The sequence below is a fragment of the Sceloporus occidentalis genome, unplaced genomic scaffold, assembly GCF_023333645.1.
Source record: "Sceloporus occidentalis isolate IW3139 unplaced genomic scaffold, rSceOcc1.0.p SCAF_2, whole genome shotgun sequence".
NCBI classification, from domain to species: Eukaryota; Metazoa; Chordata; class Lepidosauria; order Squamata; family Phrynosomatidae; genus Sceloporus; species Sceloporus occidentalis.
This window is the reverse complement of record NW_028316982.1, coordinates 99847545-99866557: the sequence shown is the minus strand read 5'-3', so window position 1 is coordinate 99866557 and position 19013 is coordinate 99847545. Positions and strand designations below refer to the sequence as shown.

Genomic DNA, 19013 nt, shown 5'->3' with positions numbered 1-19013 from the left:
ACTGTTAATCACAAAGCATTAAAACTACAAATCATGTATCACATGGAAGATATACTCACAGATAGCAAAGGTAGTGGGGAGGGGGAAGTAAAGATAAGAATAAGCTTGTAAGATTTTAACTTTTACATAAGGAGATTTTTATTTCTATATCATCTGAAGTCTCCTGCGGGCTTCTAGATAGAGGGCTCCTAACATTACCAGTCAATAATAATGTAAAGAATCACTGCAAATTTTCTTGTTCTTGATGAAAAAACGAGTTTCATGACAGATCAAGATAGCCCACCAAGGAAATGGGAAACTTCTGTGACATTTTTGGTATTTGACTTTTTGAGAAAAGTTCATTTGTTCAAAAGGCCTCGGGCTTTGTGGGGGGAAATTGCTTCAAAAATTGTTTGAATTAAAATATTTTCCACAAAATTGTGTGGGTCACCACAAAAGAAGGCTCCCACAACAGTGCAGATAAATAAACAGAGGACTCTAAGGGCAAAAAAGGAGGAAAATGTTACCAAGAAGCAGTGGCCACTAGAGAGGAAAAATGCAAAAAAATCTGCATGGTATTTTTGACCAGTCTGTTTTGCTATACCAAATGCACTAATTTAAAAAGAAGTATCAAATCATTTGGCACAAAACATTTGGGACAGACCTTTTTTAAACCTACCCATCTACAAAAAGGATAATATTTGTGAAGGTTCAATCAACATCTTTAAAGACATTCTCTTCCTGCCTTAGGGAGAAAATGGAAAATGGATGAACCTGCAGGTTCAGTTACATACCACACACTCCCCCCTCACACAAACACTGTAGGGGTCTCTATAGCTGCACCTGGTGCCATCGTGAACAACTTGATTCATAAATACCACATCTCCAGTTTCCTCAGACTGGCATATCAGCTCACACTTCTGAGCATCTGCAGTAAAATAAACACATCAAAATATTTGGTACTGTGTACAGATAATAGAGACAAAAGTGGGACTCAGTATTTTCTCATTCAGAATTCTGAGGAGGAAAAAATGCTTTCACCATAATTCAGTTTCTATATTTAATCATAGTTGAAAAATACTTCTAAAAGGCTTCAGGGTGCTATCCTGCTTGAATCAATCTCTCCTTATTTGCAAAGAAAATAATCACCCCAAATTTCACCTGCATGAAAACCTGAATGATGGAGGCATAATTATAAAGCTACTTCGTAAACAAAGGCAAGGGTGCTTAGTTAAATTCACTTGTCAGTTAATTTAATTTTTCTTTTACTCCATGAGATGAGAGTTGATTACAGCAATTTTTTTCAAGCATTAACAGGACTGTGCCACAGCAACATCCATCACTTTGTTAGCTGTTTGTTAGCTGAAATCAGTACATGATATGGGAACAGATATTCACCCACCACTTCACTCCCAAACCACATGTTTCATTATCCCATCTGTGCATTCAGTGCAAATGTCTAAAAGGACATGAAACATAATACACAAGAAAGAAGAGGTGATACATGATGTCAGGAGGGAGCTAATCACCATGGTCCAGCTCCCTGCTCACGTGTTTATTTCAGTGTGTGAGCCAATATACTTTACACAAGGCTACTCTAACTACAAAAAGGAATCAGTATATAAAAGGCTATGAAGATAATGGGTATTCTATGTTTCACACAGCAAAGGCAGCCCACAAGTAGGCAAATAATGTTAAGAGATAATATATTTTTGAAGAGCAGGTGCCAAGGGTTTTATTCTCAAGTGTAACTTAGGTCCACAGGCTTCAGTTGCTCAGAAATAATACTAAAATTAATATTTTATTAATTTATTTGAATATTATTTTAATTCATTTGAATATAATTTTCTCTTCAGAAAATACTGTTTTCTGCACAAAAATACTAGATGCAAATTTTGCACAGAATAACTCCCAAACTGCATGTATTCTTCAAAAACTCTGCAAGTTTCAAAGACTCTTCTGGAGTAGAAAAAAAATTACTAATACAGTGGGTCCTTCCCTTACACAGGGGAATCCGTTCCGGACCCCCCCCCCCCCCCCCAACAATAAGGGAAATACTGCGAATGCTCATGTGGAGTGGTGCATGGCTTTCAGCATAAGCTGAAAGCCACATATAGTGTGCCCATGTATGACGCAGGTGTGCTGTATTACTTGTTGCTTCCTTCAGGGAGACAGCAAGAATTATATCCCTACTCTGTGCAGGACACTGCCTCCAAATTTCTTCTCCTACATATCTAATTTTAACCAGTTATGTACCATATACTAGCTATTCTAGCTAGCGTGAAGAATTTTAACTGCTTGGAGTTAACAGTTCATGCCACATCATTTCAGAAGAAATATTCAAAATGCACCCAGTTAGACTTTTCTCAATATATAAACTTGATATGACCAATTCAGACTTTCTGCTAGGGCCAGGATGGGTCCCTTTACATGATGGTTGACTATAGCTCTAGACTATCACCCTGGAGCACTGCCCATGCTGGTTGTAGCTGATGGATGCAGGAGTCCAACAAATCATAAGATATATAGTCCTTAAACACAGAGTAAGATTAGGTCTCTATGATCTGGACTCATTAAAAGAATAATGTATTCTGAATGTCTCACTGACTTACCATCATGGTGTTCATAAGGAAGCCAAGTATGCTTAGAGTTTTGGTGGGTGTAATAGGAATTTCGCTTGGAACATTGCTGGGCACGAAAATCCTCATAGGGACCCCGACACTCCTCAGTATTACAGACCTGATACTCATAAGTGGCACCTGGGCAATGACGGCCTCCATAGGCTGGTCTGGAAAATATATGAATAATTGGTTAGGAAGCACTGAATTTATATGTTAGAGCCAACTTCAAACTGAAACTTCTTTCAGTTTGATTCTAATGCCAGCCTTGTTGTTTTCTTTTTTCCAAGATTCTGTAGCCGTTTCTTCAGCAAACCCACTGATATGCCTCACACAAATTAAACTAAGGGAATACAGAAAGTTACTTTTAAGGATTAAGAATACAATTATATATTGGTGCCATCCATTGAGGAATGGGCCCCAGAACATCATTCTACCACTGCTTAATTATGGATGGCATCAGAATGTCATTATCTTCATGCTTATTAAAAGTACCTTTTTAAGCTCTGCCTCTTGAGTAAACCCCTTGTTATCCTCCTGTCCCCTTGTTTGTCTCTTCCAAGAACTAAAAGATTTGTTCAGATTCATTGCGTAGTTCAGATTCTGGACTTTACCACTTCAGTCTGGAGGTACCAGATTACATGTTCAAATGGTTCCCCATATTAATGACAAACCTAACATTAAATAAAGGTTCTAGTCTAGCCAACTCTGCAACATGATATCTCTGCATGTATCTTTCATGTAATTTTATGCAGACTCACAGAATTAGGAGGGATCCCAAGGCCCTTTTAGCCCAACCCACCACTAAAGCTCTCCAGAGATGTGGGTATCCAATCTCTATTTTAAAATAGGAGAGTCCAACTGCACAAATAATCTTTTCTGATACCAACAGTGGACAGTGCTTACATCCAGAAACCGATGTATCATCTGGATGCAGATTCTGTGGTTTTTCCTCTACTACATTTTGTATTGAAGAGCACAATTGTTTTCCATTGTACATTCTTCCCAAGATAAAGGACAGGCTTGGACAGCTGCGAAGTACTTTGTTTCCAAGTAGGATACACCTAGTGCAATGCCTGTGATGCTATGGCCTTCCACTTAAAACTTTCCACAATGCTTCAGAGCAACATATACATCAACTGTTCACTGGCCTTAATACATTTTGAATGGCAGCTTGAACCCACTGCCTTTAGATAAACTAGCAGCCAAAGTTACTTGCTGATAAAGAAAAGTTTGGAAAATTACTTTTTGAAATTATTTTATAATGTGACTCATTATAAGATTCCCTATTTCTCCCCCGCCCCCGTATGTTACTGTTAAAATTGCTTAAAAAATTATTCCCAGGACAAATGCTTTAGGAATGATTTTATAAGTGGTATTAACCTTAAACAATTCTGCTTAGATTGCCTATAAAAAGGTTTTAAAATGCCCCTGAAAGGTTGCTTTTAAAGGTAATTAGAAAATACCATTTATTACATGCCCATGCCCCAAACCCCAAGGTCATTCTCATCTGTTGCATTATTTGTAAAATGTAACCTCATTAAATCTTTGCTATACACACACACACAGCGTTATTACAGCAAGCACCATTGTTTGCAGTTTTTTTTACTTCCAAGCTTGTGGGGCAGAGGCATGTAGAAGGAATACTGTTAAGAGAAAGTCACGGAAGAAAGGAGGCCACCATTACAGGAGTTGGCCTTGGAAAGAGCTCTCCAGCCACTATTATGGCTGGCTTAGCTAACTAATTACTTTCTTCCAGCGCAGGTTGGTTATATGTCTTAGCTATCTTGTACCTGCATCCCATAAGTAATTCCTAGTATTTACAATCTTAATTTTAAATTAGCTGTTTTGCAGACAATCATATGTCCAAAGGCAATAAAGGTAAAAAGAAAGAAGTGCTCCTTCAAGTGCTTTGGCATATATAAATGATTCTACTTTCCTAGTCCTAACATTTCTTACAAATCTCTCCTCTAGCTTAAATGATAGTTAGAGGTGTACTTCCACATTCTCTAATCCTAACTGAGAAAATTTCCCTTTCGAGACGCCTCATTGCAAAAATGGTTGACTATTGCAAGGGGTTTTTTTTTTTTAAAAAATGCCTCTGGGGACAATTTTTTGTCTTTGCATAGATAGGATAGATAGTTGTCTTATTACACAAAGTATCCCAGGTTTTTCTACACAAAACATTGCTTTTTATACAAACTTATATCTTGTGCAAACAAAATTTTCACACAAAAGTCTCTAAATTCAAAAAAAGCATTAAAATACGCAAAATGCCTCATAATTTCAACCAGAAAAATTCTTAAATTCTTCATTCTTTGTTGCACGAGAGAAGAAAACAAGCAAAGAATTCCATCCCTCTTCTTATTGCATTGGAGGGAAAGAGGGCATCTTCACTCCCCACTGAGATACAACTTGCCAAATGACATCCTTGCCTACCAGAAGGCCAAACTTACGGTGGATTGTTGCAGTTCCTGCTGCGAGAGCGTACCCCACCCCCACAAGTCCTGGAGCAGGAACCAAATTTGGACCAGGAACTCCAGCTGCCATCCTGGCTGTAAGGTTGTTCTGAAGTCTTCCAGATGCAGTGACCCTTGAAACACCACTGGAACAGGAGAAGAAACAGGGGTTACCTGAACACCTGCCTCTTCATAACTGTCCAGTGTTAGTGAGGAGAGCAGTTCTACAGCCACAGAAGCACCCGGCTTTACAATTTGGTTCGGAATCTGTTTCTCCCACTCTCATTGGTCAGGCGGACAGTGATGGCTGTGAAGTCACGAAACCTTAAAGTAATAAAGAAAGGTCTCAGGGGGCCTGGGTGGCACAGTGTATTCATGAAAAAAGCCTGTCACTTCTGTAGCACCCAATTTATATCCTGGCAAAAACTGAAACAACATTGAGGTTGATACCCTTTTATCATCCCCTTATCCTTGTCTCCCTGCCAAATGTTTATAGTATTTTTATTTGGGACAGCTGAAAGACTGCTATAGGAATTTATGTAATAATCTGCAATAAGATTTGCCATGCTCACAGTGAACATGAAGTATTTGTTCCTAACAATGCAACGGATGTACTCTAGGAACCTGCTGTTATTCAGGATTCCTGGATACAAGACCCTGAATGTTTACTGAAATGTAGCTGACCATCACACTTTTCTGTAGGGAACACCAGTGCAAGACTACTATAACCATGACAAACACAGTGTGAAGCAGCATCCTAATAGCCACTGCTGAGTCAAATATTAGTATCATTAGGTGTATTTATTTATATTCAATATAAATTTATTTAGATTACTTTTCCACCAGAAAGTCTTCAAAGTGGCTTTACAACAGGTAATTCAATCATCATATAAGAGGAAACAATTGAATTTGAAAACTTTGCTTATCATTGTCAATGGGGGGAGGTACATTCAAGGGCAATGTTTGTAAATGTTATAGGAAAATAAAAGATATAATTCACATAAACGTATAGAGCTACCTGGAAAGGTATATAGTAGTCACTAAATATTTATGTAAATGGTATGATGGGTCTGTGACCACATGGACACGCCAAAGTGTTTGGCTAGGGATACAACACAGTACAGTGGTCTCTTCACATTCACTGGAGTTAGGGATACAAGTCCCCCAGAAAAAACACAAATAATAAACACTATTATTTTACCTGAGAGAACACCTTTCTAGGAATAGGTCCTCCATTGCAACTCTGTGGTCAACATCTGCTGGACACAGAATTGCGCTGGAGGAGCTACAAATGCCTAGTGGAGTGTTCACTTTAGGAATCTCTAGGACCTTCAGTGCAACATTTGGTTAAGCACAGAGCTGTGCCGGAGGACCTAGATCATGGGTCGGCAACCTACGGCCCGTGGGCCGGATGCGGCCCGCGAGCACGGTAGGACCGGCCCCTGGCCGACCCTGCCGCCGATTGCCGCCGCCGGAGCGCTCCTTCCCCCCACCCCTTGGGATGGCCTCTGGCCTCCCAGGGGGCGGGGGCAAGCGCTGGGGCCGCCGGAGCGCTCCTTCCCCCCGCCCCCTGGGATGGCCTCTGGCCTCCCAGGGGGCGGGGCAAGCACTGGAGCCGCCGGAGCGCTCCTTCCCCCCGCCCCCTGGGATGGCCTCTGGCCTCCCAGGGGGTGGGGGCAAGCGCTGGGGCCGCCGGAGCGCTCCTTCCCCCCGCCCCTGGGATGGCCTCTGGCCTCCCAGGGGGCGGGGGCAAGCGCTGGGGCCGCCGGAGCGCTCCTTCCCCCCGCCCCCTGGGATGGCCTCTGGCCTCCCAGGGGGCGGGGGCAAGTGCTGGGGAAGAAGGAGGAATGGAGGAGGAGGAAGGAGGAAGGGAAGAGGAAGGATGAAGAAGAGGAGGAAGAAGGAGGAAGGAAGGAAGGGGCAAGAGGAGGAGGGAGGGAAGGAGGATGAAGAAGAGGAGGAAGGAGGAGGAAGGAAGGAGAGAAGGAGCAAGAGGAGGAGGGAGGGAGGGAGGATGAAGAAGAGGAGGAAGAAGGAGGAAGGAAGGAAGGAGCAGGAAGAGGAGGGAGGGAGGGAGGAGGAAGATGAAGACATGCAGTCTTTCTGAAGGTGAGACAGTGTGACTTTCCAAAGTGCATTTCTATGTATTTTCAGTGCTTTCAATGCTGAAAGGTGTGCTTTTACAAGGAGAGTGGTAGTGATGGTGATATGTCAGTTTGTGGGACATGCAGTCTTTCTGAAGGTGAGACAGTGTGACTTTCCAAAGTGCATTTCTATGTATTTTCAGTGCTTTCAATGCTGAAAGGTGTGCTTTTACAAGGAGAGTGGTAGTGATGGTGATATGTCAGTTTGTGGGACATGCACTCTTTCTGAAGGTGAGACAGTGTGACTTTCCAAAGTGCATTTCTGTGTATTTTCAGTGCTTTCAATGCTGAAAGGTGTGCTTTTACAAGGAGAGTGGTAGTGATGGTGATATGTCAGTTTGTGGGACATGCAGTCTTTCTGAAGGTGAGACAGTGTGACTTTCCAAAGTGCATTTCTGTGTATTTTCAGTGCTTTCAATGCTGAAAGGTGTGCTTTTACAAGGAGAGTGGTAGTGATGGTGATATGTCAGTTTGTGGGACATGCAGTCTTTCTGAAGGTGAGACAGTGTGACTTTCCAAAGTGCATTTCTATGTATTTTCAGTGCTTTCAATGCTGAAAGGTGTGCTTTTACAATGAGAGTGGTAGTGATGGTGATATGTCAGTTTGTGGGACATGAACTCTTTCTGAAGGTGAGACAGTGTGACTTTCCAAAGTGCATTTCTGTGTATTTTCAGTGCTTTCAATGCTAAAAGGTCTGCTTTAACAGTGAGAGTGGTTTCAGCCTTCCCCTTCGGCTGAAAGGGCCCCTTGGAGCCCTTTCGGCTGAAAGAAGGGGCGAAGGAGGAGAGGGCAGGCACACGCCTCCTCCTCCCCACGGGGCTTTGGCAGCCCTGAGGTGTCTTTCGGAGGACACCTCAGGCCTGGCAAAGCCCCGAGGACAGGAGCTGGGGCCGCGCGCCTGTTGCTCCTGCCTCTCACGGGCCCTTACTGCTTCTCTGAGAGGCAGCTGGGGGCCATGGAAGGGCAGGAGGAGCAGGCGCGCGCCTGTCACCCCCTCTCCCAATCCCCCCCTTCTAGCTGTCTCTCAGACAGCGGGAGGTTGGGAAAGGGAGCAGAGAAAGCCCTGCCCCCAGAGGGTGGAAGCTCCACCCCCGGCACACAGTCCCGCCCCGGAGGGTGGAAGCTCCGCCCCCAGCATGCGGCCCCGCCCCCGGAGGGTGGAAGCTCCACCCCGGCACGCGGCCCCGCCCCTGGAGGGTGGAAGCTCCCCCCCCTTTCGGCCCCCCAGTTGTCTCAGGGACAGCAACCCGGCCCCCGGCTCAAAAAGGTTGCCTACCCCTGACCTAGATATTCCTAGAGAGAACACATTAATAAAATCAGTGAATAATCAAATCCATAAAAGTCAAATCCGCAAATGTGAAGGAAGATTGCAGTCTTCTAGTAAAAGTGAAAAAGACCAATGTATTATTCTAGAGCATGGGTACCTTGCCTGATGCACACTCAGTCCCATCTAAGGGTGGTCCTTTCTTTGTTTTACAGAAGTAAGGATTGTCTGGATGACTGCACCACAGTTGCTTGCAAGGGTCAAAAGTTCTAAACTGTGAAAAAAGAAAAGCAATAAGTCTTATACAACAAAACAAACAAACATTTTTAAATCATGGGGAATGCAGGTTTGGGTTGCTGCCTTTTGTACCACCTCCTCACCCGCCACTTTAACAGAAAGTCATAACGCAAAAGTTAGCAAATTAAACTTCTTTCTTCACATTATCTGCATACCAGGAAAATGTTCAACTGCTTAATACAGGATGTCAAGCAGAAGCAGCACCTAAATACGTGCCTTTTAAGTAAGCCTTGACAACTAAATAACTAGTATTATTTCAGGGTGGTTTACAACAATTTTCTCTTTTCCCCTTGGTTTGATAGCTACTATGAAACTTGGATATTCCCTAAGGCTTCTTCTTCTTTGGTAAATAGCAAAACTGTTGATTTACAAGTTTCACTTACATAAAATCTTTTCCTGTCAAATTAAAGCTGTTAAATAATGAGGTAACTTCAACTGCATATAATGTTCAGAAATACATACACGTTTTGAACATCTTCCTTTGAGGGTAATCCAATCACTTTCATAAATAAATTAGACTCCCACGTAAAACAATTCCACCCTTAGCAACATTCAGAGTCAAATTTAAAATTTTGAGCACTTTCAGTTGCTTTTAATTATTTTCAGCTCTGATTGTTATAGGCAGCAAGCTAAAACTGAGTATCTACATAAGCAGGAGCTATAGCCAATCCTGCCTTTCTGATCAGCATACCTGGATCAAGGGGTGGCCTGCACAGACCAAATAAGACTTCCTCTCCCCCTTTCCACCCTGTGAGCAGTTCGGACGATGCAGGCCCCAATCCCCAGTTCTGATGCAAACAGTCCAAACAATGTCCAGTCAGTTCAGCATTGAACCAGCAGTATACCTCCCCATGTACACACCATTTTTTTAAAAAGTTACCTTTTGCTGCAGCTCTTTTGGAGTGCTCTGGAGCAACAGCAGATGACTTACAATGTGTCCCGCTATGGCACCCACCATCACCCTGTGTCGTTCCTTCTCATGTCAGAATGAGGCACACAACCATGTGATTGAGGCTCGGTGCCTCATTTTCAGCCTCAGAAGGAGCGCTGTATGGCACATTGGCAGGTGGCACAGTGGAATGCAGATGTGAACAGCTGCCTGATGCTGCAATGCAGCTTCTGGACACTTTGGAGGGGTGGTGTGCAGACCCCACCCCCAAGGTCATTCTCCTTGATCTAGGTATGCTGATCAGACATTGGAGCAGTTTGGAGGCCAGAGGACTCCGAGCTGCTCCTGGACCATTCTGATCTATGTGGACCTGGCCTCAGACAAATGTGTGTCAATTCTTACACATCTTCATATGTGTTTAACTCAAGAAAAATTAATAATAATAAAAATTATAACAAGTATAATAACAACTACATTTATTTATATCCCGCTTCTCCATTCAGATCGAAGCAGCTAACAATAATAAAACAACATTAAAATAGAGTAAAACATCATAACCCATAAATCCTCCCATCTACAATAAAAATACATTTTACTTATAAACTAAGCAGGGACAATTGAGGGGCAATTGATGGGAGGCACCTGAGAGGCTAGTCTGGGAAAGCCTGCTAGAAGAGATATGTCTTGACCAGCTTTTTAAAGCAGTTAAGAATGACAATATGTCGGATCTCCTCCGGCAGGCTATTCCATAACTTGGGAGTGGGAGAAGAAAATGTCCTCTGGGTAACCACCACCAGCCTAATTTTTGCTGGCTGCAGTGGGTTTTTACCAGAGGACCTCAGTGTGAGGGGTAGATTTTATGGGAGAAGGTGATCCCATAAGTAAGCTGGGCCCAAGCCACAAAGGGTTTTAAAGGTTATAATCAACACATTGTACTGTGCCCAGAAGCTAATAGACAGCAGTGTAGATATTTTAATATAGGTGTTATATGGTCAGCCCTAGATCTCCCGGTGAACAATCTGGCTGCCATTAAAACAATTAATTATCAACTGGTGACTATACTCTAGCAGAAGACTGGACACACCAGTGTCAGCCAGCATGGTTAATTGTGAAGAGGATGGGAATTACAGTCCAACAACATCTGAAAGGCCAGAAGTTTTATGCCTTTGTTTTATCTTAAACCTGTCTCTTTGTATACATCATGGCACTACATTTTCATCAGCCTTCACAACCCATATTTATTAAATGTACCTTTCTGCCCAAAATAGCACTCATGAATATTAAAAGAATATTAAAATTGAAATAAAAATACAGTTACAATTTAAAAACAGATTAAAACTGTTTAAAGTACATCAATGTTTTTTAAAAAATAAAGTTAAAGTTAAAGGCCCCTCCTCTCACTATTAACAACTACCCAGTTTAAATACAAATACAAAAGCAATTTTACTTGGAGGCATAAGAATAACCTGGACATGAGATGACAAACCTAGCCATTCCTTGGTAGAGAGTTACAGAGCCAGAGAGTGGCCACTGAGAAAGCCCTTTCTCACATTTCCATCAAACTTGCATGAAGATGAGACTAAGGCCTGGAACAGACGAGCCCAATGAAGCAGCTTCTGGGCACTTTGGAGGTGTAGTGTTCAGACGATGCATGCCTCCAAAGTGGCCCAAAGCCTTGCCAAAGCCACGCTCCAGTCCTTTGGAGCAGAGCAAAAAGAAGAAGGGATAATCCAGTTGCTGGCAGCAGAGGTTGGGCCCTGTGTCTACATCTTGCTTTGGGAGCGGACCATACAGCCCGCAGGGTCTCAACCTGCTTGCAGCAGGAGCAGACTTGAGCTGCTCTTTTGCATCCATCTACTCTGGTCCTGAGAGATAAGTCTACCTTGAACATCTTAAAATCTAGGCAAAATTCTGTATGGAACAAATAGTCTCCCTACACAGTTGTAAGGAACTTTATAGGTTATGACCAGCACTCTGAATTGTGCCTGGAAAAAAATCAATAACCAACAAAGCTGTTGTAATGAGACAGTGGCCAGTCCTAATCACACAAGACTTAACCAACTGAAGTTTATGTCAGTGATTTCAAGGCAGCCCACATTTCACCATCTCTGAAAAACTGTGGCTGAGGGTGAGCGAATCCTTAGATGCAAATGAGATACAAAATGCATGACATGGTAGTGGAGAATCAGTGGAAAGTCAGATGTCCTGACTTGAATAGGGGAAAGTAACTGGTGGACACAACCCAAAAATGTGAATCAGTCCTCTGGGAAATCTTTATGCTAAAACGAGGGAGAGAGAAAAAATAGTGGGCCCTGACAACAGGGTTTCTATACTCACAGCTGTACATGTTTTGTAGCCCACACCAAAGTCAAAGCGGCATTGCTCATCCATAGAGTAATTGATTCCTGGCAGCTCTGGCAGCTTGGGCCAGTTGTGCTCAAAGGGATCATCTAAGAGGCAGTCATAAGAACTAAAAACAAAGGGGAGAACAAGATTGTGTGTTGCCACGTGTATACATTATTCACAAATTTGATTTCTGCATTCAGCTACTCCAAAGGCCTTTTGCCTTCTAAGTATTTTCGTGTCCCACCAATTCATTCTATACAAAACAAAGAACAGTTTTAAAGCCCAGGAGATTGTTTAAAAAGGTTAAGTAGACCTACTGTATATAACGGTTCAACTCCTGCTTGCTACACCGGGACCAGTGGTAACGGTGGAACGCCGCTTGTACCAGTGGTGCCATAATACTCCCCATACTGGTCTCATCAGCACATCGGTTACCTTGGCCATCATGTTCCATGCCTAATCTATTAAAAAAAAACTGTCAGTGGTGTTTTACAACCTATATGAAACGACAGTGAATAATGAAACAGCAGTAGCATTTTGAAAACTGCCTCTTCCATCCTCCTGTTTGTCCTACACCACAACTGAAAGCACTGCTAACCATCATGATGATCTGCCCTGATTTTCTAAGCAATTGGTGTCAAGTCAATCCCCAAAGCTAAAAATCTAGCTGATCAGAAACATGAGATGACCTCAATGAAAGATGGACACCTATCCTTTGTCACAGTACATTGGCAACATGACAGCACCTCACCTGACACCATCTTTTGAAGGAAATCTTTGTAAATATTTAACAAGAGAAGGAACCAGCAGTTATCCTTGCAGAAGTTCACAGAGAGACTAGCTACATGATGGACGACAGTTTATGACAGACTACCCTCTGAAACTGCCCTGATAAAAATGAGTTTCACAGTTCCCCTATCAGGTTCCAGAGTTGAGTCATTAAGTCCTCATGGTCAATGTAATGAAAGGATGCTGAATGATCTCACAGGATCAGCTGTGCACAATTTCACTTACAGTATTTTGAGCTCATGGCAGAAACTGGACCAGTCCAACCTCAGAGGTTACATTACTACAGTGAACGCTTGTTATCCACTGGGGGTTTGGTTCCATGAACCCCCGTGAATAACAAAATCCGTGTATGCTCAAGTTCCATTAAATACAATGACAGGGCAAAATGGTGTCCCTTATATAAAATGGAAAAATCAAGGTTTGATACTTGAAATTTATACATTTTTTAAATATTTTCAAGCCGTGGATGCTTGAATCTGTGTATAAAAAATCAGTGAATAAGGAGGGCCAACTGTATAGCTTTACCCCCCAAACAGTGAAAAGAGGTGCATGGTATATAGTTAGGGAATCAACATCAGAAGTTTCATTTGTGTTGTTTTTGAGGACAGGCCTGCTATTAAAAGTTTTCATTGAGCTGGCAACTTTTAAGAGCAGCTGGGACTAAGTGCACAGAATGTCCTGCCAAGCCTCCCGCGAAGTAGCCACACTCACTACAAAGATATGTGACTACCAATGAACAACCCCCACCCACTCAACAACTTACACATGTCCTGTCTCATGAGCAACTACAAATGCAGAGGAGAACCCATCTTCATGGTTGAGGGTGCAACTGCGCAGAGGGTGGCACATGCCTGTGACAGGAGCATATCCTGGAATGAAGTAAAGGAATAAAACAAAGAACAAAGATAAAGAGACAAGAAGGGACGGGTGAGGAAAGAGTGGAGAAAGGGCACATGAGAAAGGAGAAACCATGCACTGGAGTTGTTTCAATCATATTTCACACCCAGCTCCCTCTGAAAGGCCATGAGAACACAGCTGCCCAGGAATACGAATGAAATCCATTAGGATGTTCCACCACACATATTTCATGAAAGCAAATAAACTTGGCAGATACTCACATAACAAATGATTGAAATCTCAGTACACATGCACCCACCCACCCACATTTATGCAATCCATTAATTCTTTCACGTAACATTCTCATCTGGCACTTTCTGGCAATTATATAGTTGAGAAAACATTAAAACAACCTAAAAGAAATTATATATCAAATCAAGCATAGCCCATCTTCTTTTACAATGTTATTTGTCATAGACGTTTTAGACACAGTGTGCTGCTATACTCTATATTGATAGGTCATCCTCTTTTTTTAAAAAAAGTCTTAAACCCATTTGAAACCAATGATTCAAAACCACTAAACCATTCTGGTCTCACTCTGGAAGAAAAGAAGCATATAAAACAAACAAACAAACAAAACTGAAATGGGGTGGCAAAGTGTAACACACACACACACACACACACCAATATTGTGGGCTACAACCCCCATCATCTCTCGCCAGCAATGTCAGAAGTGGGAGTTATAGAGGTCATTCAGACATCAGTTCCGGGTTTATTATTCACACTATGGAACCACATCTATGCGCATCTCTGGGAGTTCAGTTGGTCACACATGCCAACACTCAAAAAAACATGGAATCGGCAATGCAAATGTATTCGAAACACACTCAAGCCATGCAGTTTAATCCTGAATAAGACCAGGCCTATTTGCATTGATTATTCACACTGCCAACAATGCAAATCTTTTTTTAAAACTCAGGGGAAAAAAACTAGTATCAATTATCCCGGGTTAAGTGGAGTTTTTGGCACCCCCCCCCAAAAAAAAAAAAAAAACCTTGAGGGCATTTGGGATGTATGTGAACAATAGAGATTCAACCCGGATTCATCCTAGATTATTTTCACCACATGAATACAGCCATAGGCTCTTTACAGACCGCCCAAAAACAGTCTGCCGGTGCTGCTGGTTGCTGTGTCCGGGAACCGCAGCGGACAAACCGCGCGATTCCCAGATGCAACAAAAAAGAAGCCTCAAAATGGGACTTCTTCTTGCGGCACAGAAATGGCGCCGCAAGTCACTAATGAAGCACTCACGGCATCATTTCCACCGCACGACATGCGGACGCTAGGCGTCCGTGACGTCAAGATGGCGGCACCCATGTAGAATGGGTGTCGCTATTTTGTATGTGCCAAGCGCGTACTAGGGTTACAGGCATCCGGAAAGGATGCCCATTTCTAACCCTAGTACATGCCGAGCACATACTTTACACGCGTCTGTAACGTGCCATCGTCATGTGTAGGATAACACTTTACTCTGCATTAAAGTATTAGCTGTAATACTTTACATAATGAAGAGTCAGCAATTCAAACAGACAGCCATGTTAGTCTGTCTTTATATAAAAATATAGGAGGAAGGTACTGGAGAAAAACAGAGCTGTCACATCTTTAAAACTAACTGGTTTATTTTAGAATGGTCTTTTATGGATTATAACCCACTTTCACAGATACAATAACGTGTTTAGATTCTCTTCCACTGATATGTGGTAGGATAATTTGTTGTTGTTTCCTGAGGTGCACACACATTACAGATGTAAATTAGTTTGACACCACTTTAATTACCATGACTCTGCCCTACAGAATCCTGGGATTATAGTTTGGTGTGGCACCATAGCTCTCTAACAGACCAGGCCAGCAAAAAACTACCTCACCAAACTACAAATCCCAAGATTCCACAGGATGGAACTATGACAGTTAAAATGGTATCAAACTGCTTCAATTCTGTAGTGTGGTGGTGGTTTTGAGATGTTGAAATGTGGGTTGTTATTCATTTTTATTCATCTTTCCCACAACTCATTTTCTGACAAGTTTCACTCACCACCACCACCTTTTGATTAGCTGTAAGAGATGGATGGACCATGGCCTAAGTGAAATTATTGGAACCCCATTCATTTGACCTGCAGCTTCTTTCAGGATGTAGAGATGACAATTCAGAGGAGTAGACAGAATCTGAGGGTATTTTTCAGGGGGGTATCATTGGCAAACAAAGGGCCTTAAAGGCACTAGATCATGGAGATTATCACACAGGGGTTATCCCGTCCTTATCCCATTCCTGTCCCGTCCTTCCCACTCAACCGCGGGAAGGATTTCAGACAATGTTGTGCAGATCCCATCATTAATCGATCCAAAAGACACAACTGACCATGACTGCACAAAAGACTTTCAGATGATGTCGCACAATCTCATCATTAAAGCGACAATGGCCAGCACTTTGTATTAACAGAAGTTTGCATTATTGCAATGCCGCTTTAATGATGAGTTAATGGTGGGATCAGTGCTACAATTTGAAAGCCTTTCATTCTATCACAGTCACAGATGGGTTAATGATAGGTTAAGGACGGGGGAGTGATCCCATCCCTATCTTGTCTTTGTGTGATAATCTCCCCTGTCTGATCTTCGAAGGTGAACAGGGCCAAGTCCTGGTTAGTACTAGAATGGGAGACCACCAACAAATATCAGGTGCTCTAGGCTATAGTTTAGATATATTTCACTTTTTGGTGGTCATTAGCAACCCAGTTTAATTGCAGCTATCACAATTCCTTATGATCCTGTAGAGGGAGCCTTCTCAGTGGTTATTCTCAGGTTATTGTTGACTTAATTCTGGTGGGCTTCTGGTAACTGAATGGCTCCCAAGGGATATTTAATGAACCGGGGTGGGTACTGCTGCCTAAATACCTTAAAGGCACAAGATCCCATCTGATCTTGGAAGCTAAGCATATTCAGACCTGGTTAGTACTTGGATAGGAAACCGCCAACAAATACCTGTAGGTATTTGCTGTATTTCAGAGGAAGGAAGTGGCAAAACAACCACTGAGCATTCCTGGCCTAAGAAAACCCTATGAAATGAATGGAATTGCCATAAGTTGACAGGCACATACACTTACAGACATCACTGACAAAGTGTGTCCCCCTTTTTCTGCACTGAATCATTTAATCACTGGCAATACTGCAAGAGGCAGCAGAATTCCACATCTGGAAAATGCTGGCAGTTACACTGCTAGAAGAAAGTAAAAGCAAATCCTACCAAGGAAGCAACACAAACCAAAGGGACCTTGCCAAATGTTTCAGCTGGTGAAGCATTTGAAGCACAGCCAACAAGGTAAAGACGATTCCATTTCCTGTGAAGTCATCCTGACCTCTATTGCCAAAAACAGAATTAAATATATATTACACTTTACATTCCTCACTTTTTCCATGGATTAATGGCAACACCTCTGGACCAACCAGGCTGTGTTTTTCATGTATCACTGGCATTCATTTTTACTTGACTGCTTCTTCCTTGAGGCAATGCTGTATTAGACCATAATCTTTTAGGGCCCCTGTTGATTAATCAAACCCTTATCAAATGTGCAATCTGCTCTATGAACAAATTTAATATATAATGGAAGCAAAAGAGGGGCAGCACTAGTGATTCTAGGAACTGTCATCCAAAAAGGTAGCTTTTCAAACCTCTGATCACTGGTATAATCAGATATTTCAATGGCATTTTTGCCATGACATAATTTCAACAGGGAAAAGAAGACAGCAAACCTGAACCCCACAGCAGTAATTCCTGCAGTTCATTAACTATAGTGTTAATGAGAAGGCACATGATGATGATACTTCCTAACATCAACATCACATCTCCTTTTAAGCAGCTACTGCATGGGAGTAGACTTCACTTTTGTTAATACTGGATTGTATCCAGTTGGGTCCCTCAGCTGAAGGAAAGCTCTTTGATTCAATCAAAGTTTCCATGAATGGAAAGAAAGATGATTTCTTCATTTATTCCTCTGCAGCCCCCAGTGCCCCCTCCTCATTTATTCCAGAGAACAGAGGTAACCTTTAGAACAACATAACAGATTGAATGGAGAATTGAAGGAGAAATGGGAAATTTGTGACAATCATCTCATTCTTCCTTCCTTTCACAGACATCTCTTTATTATTATTCATTGCTCTTATTATTCATTTAAAACTTAGTTACCTTCCTGTGGAACCTATATTGAAGGTGACTTGGAATTTTAAGAAATACTTCAGAAAGGAAGTTCAAAAATGAGCACGCACCGTATTGCCTAGCCCCATTTTTGGATATGCTGAGCCTGAGAAATTACCACCATTTGCACTGGGCTCAGAAACAGATTAGAGGCCAGAGTAGATACATTAATACAGGTTGAGTCTCCCTTACCTGAAATGCTTGGTGCCTAAAAACTGGATTTCAGGTTTGTTTTTTTCAAACTTTGCAATATTTGCACATACATAATAAGATATCTTGGAGATAAGTGTTACCTCAAAGTCTAGTCCCCTGGAGCTCTCCTCTTTTTCAATAGCACATTGGCATCAAAAGGAATATTTTAGGCCTGTAGCCAAGAAGGCACCCCCAATGCAGAAAACTAGCCATGCCATGTAAGGACATCCATGATCATATGAGAAGATCTGACTGGCTCAGCATGAGGAAAACTCAAGAGCACACAGCCAGAATAGATCAATCAAGATCAGAATCTGCACCATCCTTTCACTGATAGGAGTGATGGTGGATGATAGACCCAGTATTTGCAAAAGAACAAAAGTCCAAGAATACATCCCTCTGGAGGAGCTACTCCATCATCCAGAGACATTTGCACTGATTATCCAGTCATTTCTAAGGCCTGTTACAGACTGCCAAAATAAAGCTGCTTCAGGTCTGTTTGGAGGTATGCTATTTAAATGATGCATGGGTCCTAAGAGTCCGGAGGTCGCACCAAAGCCACACTCTATTCCTAAGCACTGGAGTGCAGCTTTAGTGCAGCTTCCAGATTCTTAGGATGCATGCATCATTTAAATAGCATACCTCCAAAGAGACCCGAAGCAGCTTTATTTTGGCAGTCTGTAACAGGCCTAAGTAACTTTCTCATTTTTCCTTCCTGGAAACTTCATTTTAATCCCAAAATTTGTCCAAACTTTTGCCCTATAAATACCCCCAATTTCATCTGGACTGAAATTAAGAAAGACACTCTGTCAGTATCTCGCTTGACTCCTCAGCATTGCTATCAGCTGCTGAGCCATTTCACTTCAGGGTCCCCCCTGACTGAAGCCCTGCTTTCTGGAATCAATACAGCATTGCCCTCTGCAATCCCTAAAGTCACTATCTACTACCACCT

At 42.2% G+C, this 19013-nt stretch overlaps 1 protein-coding gene across 1 annotated transcript in view; it reads right to left on the bottom strand.

Annotated features, from left to right (window-relative positions):
- ADAMTS14 (ADAM metallopeptidase with thrombospondin type 1 motif 14) overlaps positions 1–19013 on the bottom strand; it is a 109936-nt gene that overhangs the window by 31728 nt on the left and 59195 nt on the right. The window contains exons 7-13 of the mRNA XM_089508353.1: positions 13550–13655; positions 12315–12458; positions 11989–12121; positions 8626–8739; positions 5054–5202; positions 2592–2767; positions 774–907 (exon numbers count right to left, since the gene is read on the bottom strand). Of these exons, the coding sequence (XP_089364479.1) occupies positions 774–907; positions 2592–2767; positions 5054–5202; positions 8626–8739; positions 11989–12121; positions 12315–12458; positions 13550–13655 (956 nt within the window). The remainder of the gene's footprint in view (positions 1–773; positions 908–2591; positions 2768–5053; positions 5203–8625; positions 8740–11988; positions 12122–12314; positions 12459–13549; positions 13656–19013) is intronic.